The sequence below is a fragment of the Eucalyptus grandis genome, chromosome 8 (assembly GCF_016545825.1).
Source record: "Eucalyptus grandis isolate ANBG69807.140 chromosome 8, ASM1654582v1, whole genome shotgun sequence".
Taxonomy (NCBI): domain Eukaryota; kingdom Viridiplantae; phylum Streptophyta; class Magnoliopsida; order Myrtales; family Myrtaceae; genus Eucalyptus; species Eucalyptus grandis.
In genome coordinates this window covers 5,332,112-5,339,789 of record NC_052619.1, presented here as the reverse complement: position 1 = coordinate 5,339,789, position 7,678 = coordinate 5,332,112, and the positions used below count along the sequence as shown (strand labels likewise).

At 39.6% G+C, this 7,678-nt stretch overlaps 1 protein-coding gene across 1 annotated transcript; it reads left to right on the top strand.

The window, feature by feature from the left end:
• The first annotated feature begins 1,575 nt into the window (after positions 1-1,575).
• On the top strand, positions 1,576-6,747 carry LOC104456026. Its single transcript, XM_039299529.1, has 6 exons — positions 1,576-1,782; positions 2,198-2,928; positions 4,008-4,711; positions 4,801-5,053; positions 5,170-5,573; positions 6,334-6,747. Exons 1-6 carry the CDS (start codon positions 1,715-1,717, stop codon positions 6,391-6,393), a joined length of 2,220 nt encoding a protein of 739 aa, XP_039155463.1. The 5' UTR covers positions 1,576-1,714; the 3' UTR covers positions 6,394-6,747.
• The last annotated feature ends 931 nt before the right edge of the window (positions 6,748-7,678 follow it).

Here is a 7,678-nt window from a genome sequence, read left to right as displayed (position 1 = left end):
TAAAGAGGTATTTTGAAAGGCACTGTGATTCTTTTCCTATTTTTAGATCCTACTTCTGTAGAGATTAGCGTTGTCAACAAGAGAAAATTTTAAGAAACGTACTTTTTTTTCAATGTCGTTGAGCATTTTCGTGGATTAATTGCCGAGTAGAATTTTGAAATTTTTTAACATAAGCGACCTTTTGGTATAATCACATGTTTACACACTTTTATTTTTGCTGGATATATTACCATCAAATTATTTTTTATAAGTTGTCTTTTATATATAAATAAATATAATAGGATGATGAAACAAAAGAAGAATCCTCGTTCAAGATTTTTCAAGACAAAGTCCCTGTTACATTGCCAAAGTGAATCGAAAGTTTCCATAAGATAAGAATTCCCTTTAAATGCTAGTGAAATTTTATCATTTTGAATCGACAAAAACTAATATCATCTATGTTATGTTGGCCTACATTTATTAAGATGTGAATTGTGAAAGAAAATGTTACCTAATTGGAAAATTTCTTGAGCAGCCATGTTATGCGTTACTATTCAATCTTTTGTAGTTTATATTGATTTAAGTGCATTGGATAATAAGAATAGATAGAAATGAAATTGGCAGAAGATAAAAAAAATCATTAGAAGTCCTCAAGAAAATACCATCCTATTATTGTTGTATCCATCTTTATTATTTCATCCATTTATTTACGGTAAAATATTGAAAATATTTAGTGTTAGGCAGAAAGAAAATTTTAGATAAGAAAAGTTTGTTTAGGAAAACAAAAAGAACAAAAATCATGGAAAAAAACTCAGAATATCACATCATTTTATTACTAAGATGTATTTGGTAACCATTATACTTTCAAGAATAGTTTTTGCTTAAATTTTTTTTATTTTATTTTGTTCTCAAAATGAGTTTTTAAGCATTCAAATGTATTTAATAATTGCATAAAATTTATATTTATGAAATAGAAAAAGAATAGGAATGCGTGTGATATGACCTCAATTTTTTTTTGATGTAGAATTTTTAAATTTTTTTAGTAATTTTGTGAGATTTTTTTCTTCTTTCTTTTATTTTTTCCTCCTTGGCAACCTCATCCAGCCAAAATGAGGTTGAGCCTCATCGAGGCCCAACAAGGTCACCAAATCACTGATCACCGTGACAACTGATTAGAGGAAGAAGAAAAGATGAAAACAAAAATGACTTGTTTTAGAAATTGTTCCTTATAAAAAAAAAAATAACTTTTTATATTTATTATTTTTATTCCAAATCCATTACCCGGTCATTAATCATTTTTTAGGAATAGAAAAATTAACTGACGCCACCAAATTGATTTTTGTTCATTTTTTTGTTTTGGAGAACAAAGAAAATAATAGAAATAGTGAGGAATTGGCCTGTTACCACGTAGTACCTGGATGATCCGACGGCTCACGCGAGCTTTCCACAAAAATCCGGACGCAGGCAATACTCGCTCCTCGCGGACAGACGAGTGGGCCCCCGCTGGTGGGGACAGCGAGCGCACGAGCGACGGCGTCGTTTCTGTCCGAATCAGCACGCACGCCTTGGTAATGAGAACTGAAAGCCGACGTTTGAACAAAGACGAAAACCGAAGGCTCGTCCATCCCCACCAAATCCAAAAAAAGCCTTCTTGTCCACGTTCGAACCCCGGATCGGTGTCCCCTGTCGGATCCTCATCCTTCATCCTCCATCTCCTTCACCTACTCATGCCCGTATGAATCGTGGGTTTCAATCGTCAGCCCCATATTCGCACTCGCACGAGCGAACTGACTGCACTGCCGGGTGAGTTCATCCAGAATCTATGCCTCTCCTCCTGGCCTTCTTTCCCTCGTTTGGATAGAGTTGTCACTGTATATTCTCTTCTGGGTAGCTCGTTCTTATTGCAAGTTTCGAGCTTGCTGGGATGATTGCTCTGAATCATTGCGAAAATGGGAAGTGTCCGTTTGCATGATGTCTTTCTAAAAATAGACTCCGTATCCGCGGAAAATCAGCCTCTGGGTTTCTGCTTAATCTGAGTAGGTAGGTTGGTTGGAGCTTTCTTGGGATTTTGTGTTTTGTTTTTTTTTTTTGTTTTTTTGCTGCTTCCCTGCTTCCCCATGTTGTTCTAGTGTTCTTCCATGCGGTTCGTTTTCTATTCAGTGCCTTAGTTGACAAGTAGAGGATTTTGTTAATTGGTTTTCATTGGTGGAGTGCGCAGAACTTGTGTTGAAGGGGCAATGGAGTGCGAGGGGATGCGTTTTTGGACTTTTAGTGGGCTGGTGGCTGCATTTCTTGATCTCGCCATCGCGTATTCTCTGCTTTGCGCAGCTGCTTTCGGTTATTTCGCCTCCAAGTTTTTGGGGGTTTTCGGGTTGTGTTTGCCCTGTCCGTGCGATGGGCTTTTTGGGCATCCAAATAGTGGTCGCTGTGTTAGGAAGGTTTTGGTGGAGCAACCGTCGGACAAAATATATTTCGTGCAAAAGTCTGTGAAGAACAACTTCCCTTTCGATACAGTATTGATCAATGACAGGGCTTATGAGATGATTTTGGAGCCAGAGGAACAGGGGATTTGTGAAAATGGCCATGTGCAATTGGAAGGTGAAGCATCATGTAGCTCATATGCAGAAAGGGGAGAACGAGATATAGGTGTCGAGGGGTCAATTGCAAAAAATGAATCTGATGCTGCGTCCCGTGCAGAGGACTCACTGTTGGGGGAAGAAGGAAGATTTGACTTTAAGGGAAAGGGAGCTTTGAGCCAGAGGACAAAGGGTCTTCGGAGGCGTCTAAAAGGGTCAGTTGAATATGGGAAGTTTTCATCAGTCTCTTCATATGATCCATGGCAAGCGGATGGGCAAGATGTGCCTTCTCCTTCAAGCATGAGAAAATTCAGAGAGGAGTCTCCCGAAGAGAGCTTGTTCTGCGTAGAGTCCCGAATTAACTGTGTAGAAGGTGAGTGGGGACTTTAGCATGCCTCTCAGTAAGTCTTTGTCATCTCTAGGTTTTTTCTTCAGTTAATATGTGTGGCAAAAAACTCTAAAACATAGCATTATTGGTAAAAATAATTTCCAAACAATGTTAAAATGCAGTTCCTACGAATGACTGGAGAATGGATTCATTAAAGCTTTCTTGTGCATTAGGGAATGTGCTATTATTTTGCTCCTAAAACGTGCAAATCTAACTGTAGTTAATTGTTAAATGTATCTGGTACAAATTGATTATACTTGAGCGCCAGATTTAGAAAAGCATCTTCTTTTTGTATGAATCCATCTTGTATTATCTTGCCTTTTTGACTGTCCTTGTACGATTTCTGGGCTCAATATCTTAATTTGAAGGTTTACCCTTATTGGAAGATACCTAACACGCTTCAAGTGCGACATTTTGTTCATAAGTGGTTGGTGTTTATGCATTGTGTTGACATTTAAGTCACCCTCATATAGAAAGACTTAGTTGCTCTTTTACCTTAGATAAACATGTTACTGTTTAATCTTCCTTAAATAATAAGCATATGTGCTTGTGCACATCTAACTAAATCACTGCTAAATGGTTTGGATTATCATGTCTACCATGTGTGCCTACAAGGTGCGTGCTATTATTATTACGAGTGGTCAAAATGTGCGCCTAAATTAATATTCTTTCTTGCATAAAGAAGCCAGTCACTCAGCGTCAATGCAAAAACTGGACTTTTGCTACCTTTGACTTGTGTTCTAATGAAACTAGCACCTTTGAGATGATAGTGATGGGCATACCATCGCTCAGTGAGTGTTGTGAAAATAGTTACAGAGTAATTCCGTCCTTTGTTGTTTCTTTCATAGACATGTTATAGAGAGCGTTATATTCTATCACTGTGTCCAAAGCATCTAATGTTGAGTTATCACGTGTGGTTTGCAGGTAGAATTGTTTGAGCACTTTTGAAGTCAGTAGATTATTTATTGATCCTTGATTTGGCTTGAGTCCGTGTTGAACAGTAGAATGGCTTGTTCATCTACCTAGATGACAATTGTCTTACTTCTTAAGGCTTTCTTGTGCAGTTTCAGATAAAAGGGATGGTTTAATGGACTCTGCTCTGCGTGATTCTGAGAATACTGCTAATTTAACTGATGACATGGAGAAAAATTCATTAGCTTTTAAAGAATTTGGAGCTAATGGCAATCGACAGTCTGATTTTGGAGCCAGCAATAAGGATACAGTTAGAGCCATGGAGCAAATGCTAGAAGAAGAGCGCTCTGCTCGCCACACTTTGTACCTTGAGCTTGAGAAAGAAAGAAATGCAGCTGCTACAGCTGCAGACGAAGCCATGGCTATGATACTGCGTCTTCAAGCAGATAAGGCATCAATCCAAATGGAAGCTCGGCAGTACCAGAGAATGATAGAGGAAAAATCTGCTTATGATGCTGAGGAAATGAACATTCTCAAAGAGATATTGTTGAGGAGGGAAAGGGAAAGGCATTTCTTGGAGAAGGAAGTAGAATCTTACAGGCAAATGATATTTGCAAATGAGCAGTTGGACGATGATCTGAATGAATCAGTAGCTCCTGGGGCAACAAGAACATCGATTTCAAATGAAGATCCAGAGCTGATGCTGTGGCGCATTCGTGAGTCTCTTATCAAGAAGGAGAAACCTGAAGCAAAAAATGATCCAGGCTTTCAGGTCCATTTCGTCCACTTCAGAATTGTGCTGTTGATTTTGACAGAGAATTACAAATTCCAGAGTGGCTTGAGGATGATAAGTCTTTGAGAGCAAGCTGTAGTAGTGGTGGGCAACCAGGTGTTGACATAAGTGATCCGCATCTGGCTGTTAATGAGGTAAATCAAGAAGTTCAGGAAAAGGTAGTGTTATCCATAGACAATAATTTATCTGCCCTTCAAGGAGATTTGCCAAACCAAAATAAGCAGTTCTCTTCCCAGGGATTTGATTTCATTGAGGAGACCAATGAGAAGGAAAATGAGCTCCTAATTGTCAACTCAAGCCCGTCTAAAGGTTTAGTGTCAGATATCAATGAGACTCTTATTAGGGGGGGCCATGTGAACCTTCCATTTGTTGGTGGGGATATGGAAACTGATGAGAGATATGCAGGTATGGATGGAGAAGTATCAAAAACATTGGGATATGGCACGGAGCCCTGTGTCCATGATGTTCATGTTATCAGCAATAAACCACCCAGTGGACATGGTAAAGTGGGACATGGTAAGGGGTAAAACCAACTAAAAATGATCCATCAAATATTCCGACAAGTTCTGAGCATCTGGTCCTGGAAAATCGGAGTACTGGCATAGACATGAACAGAAGCAGTTCTGATGTGCCAATAGTTGGCTTACAGGGGCAAGCCTTGCCCTCTTATTTGCGTAGAAATTCCATGTCTGCTGTCGATTATGAGAGGATAAAAATTGACAATGAAGTTGGGTGGCTTAGGGAGCGGCTTAAGATTGTACAAGAGGGAAGAGAAAAGCTCAATCTCTCGGGGGGGAACAGAGGAAGGGGAAAGGACGAGTTGCAGCTTTTGGAAAACATAGTAAGCCAATTGCGTGAGATCCGAGAAATGACAGGATATGAGAAGGCTGAGCGCCAGGCTTCTCTGCCACCTCCATCCTCAAAGGTGCGCTACTGAGTTTTATGTTAACATGTTATTTACTGGCACAGGGAAGACAACCGAATTGCTATTTACCGCGGATATTTATAACACCGTGAGTGGTTTTATCTATGAGAATAATGTTCCACATTAGATACCTAGTTTTGCTAGCTTTCTCATTTGAGAATGAAATGTACCTTTTTGTTCCTATTTTGATCTGATTTTGGTTTCCCTTTGCCTCAAGAGCATTAGATTCATGTGATTCTTCCTTGTAAATCAAATGATAAGAGGACAGTGTTCGTTTGCTATATCCTGGACGAGCTCCAGCATTCTTTTTCCTAAAGTAACTTTCTATGGATCTAATGATATATCGGCAGGGTTTGTGGTTGCCACTTTGCAATTTATATCTGCAATGTGCATTTTGATGTCTGAGATAAGTCGACCTGTGTGAAATTGTCAAAGTGTCTTCCAGATTACTTGAATCCTGGTAAAATTGGAACTGCTTCATCCCTCGTCCCCCTTCTGCTGCATGCCTTGTAAATTATAGGTAATGTATTTTTAAGCTTGCAACTCATCCTAATGTCTTGAAATTGCGCACCTCTTTCTTTGCTAGTCAGTAGCTACGTCACTTGATTGTAAGTACTTGTTTCTTGTAAAGCAGAATCCAATAGTGAAGGATCTTTGCCCAAATTAAGTTTACTAGGCTTAGTGAGACATCTATGGTGCAGTTTGTAGGATTTGCTTTTGTTCTTCAGAATAACGAAGCTTGTGTTGTTACCTTTCCCAGGTGAGTGCCAAGAAGAGGCGCTGGCGAAGTGTATCTTTAGGAGTCAACCGAAGCACCTAAGGATGTGAACACTTCTATGCTTGTGCATACTAGCTTATGAATACGCCATCCAAGCGACTTCATCTCCTGATCCAGGACATAAATGGGTATCAGTTTGATCTTTGATGATGCCGATGGTTGTTTTTCCATGTAACCAGTGGATTATATAGGATGTCGCATGATTTTGGTAATACGAATAAGTCAGGCTCATGTACATATGCCCTTGGTCTTTCTGATGAGATGGTAAGACTGGTTAGTTCGGAAAAATGAGACTCCTGATCCTCTACTAATATTGCACCAAGTGATTTTCTAAGGTGCGTTATCGTTCAATCATTATCAACTAAGGAAGCCTATGAAAAAATGTCAATACTTTCCTCCTCCGAGACCCCATCATCTTCTGATCCTCTCTCTTCAATCCTCTGTTGGAGACATCAAGCATCATCGACTCGGTATTGGGTGCTTGGTCCTCTCATTAATGACTTGATAACCACGTGTTCTTCAACTCTCATGCTATGAAAGGTCCTTTTACCTTAAAATAATTCTTTGAATCATCTCCTCAAAAGATATTTCTAGGATTAGCTCTCCAAGATATTTGTGCAGACAAACTTGTGATGCAGAGATGCTTAGTCACTTTGAAAGATCTCGTACCGGCATCATCTTAATGATGCAATGTTTCTATCACCCAGTGTTGTTTCGCTTGGCATCGTTTCTTGATGATGTATTGGTACCCATATACCATAGCTCTTCGAAAAATTCGTCCATGCTCGCTACGCGTCGTTTGTCGATGTGTTGATACCATGTGACAGGTGGGGTACTTGGACCGATAAACGCGGACAGTGGAGCATGGTTGAGACTTCGTTCCCACCCCGCTGCCTGTCCTATTATCATACCTAAAGGCAAGCGCGTCTTTCTTTTATTTGCCCAGAAAATAAATAAAAGAGTGCATGTGATGACTAATGAGATGTGACGACATGTGTGATATCCCTAGGATAAGGAGATTACCCATCTTGGTAGTATTCTCATCTTTGGTGTTTCAAAGCTGAATAGTGCAATTACGTTAAAAGGTACCTTCGTGAGTTAATTATAATTTCTACATAAGCACATTCTTTCCATATTCGATGTGTAAGTTGGTTCATTCTTACCAATTTGCCATCGTTAGAATTTTGCTAAGAGTTGCTCCTTGTCCAGATCCTCGTGTTGACAATCACTCCCCGCCTCACTGAATTAGGTCCTCTTAGGTTTTTTTCTTGGCACATTCTGCGTAGGGGTTTGTTGTGTCGTCAAGATGAGTAACTTCCTGGAAAAG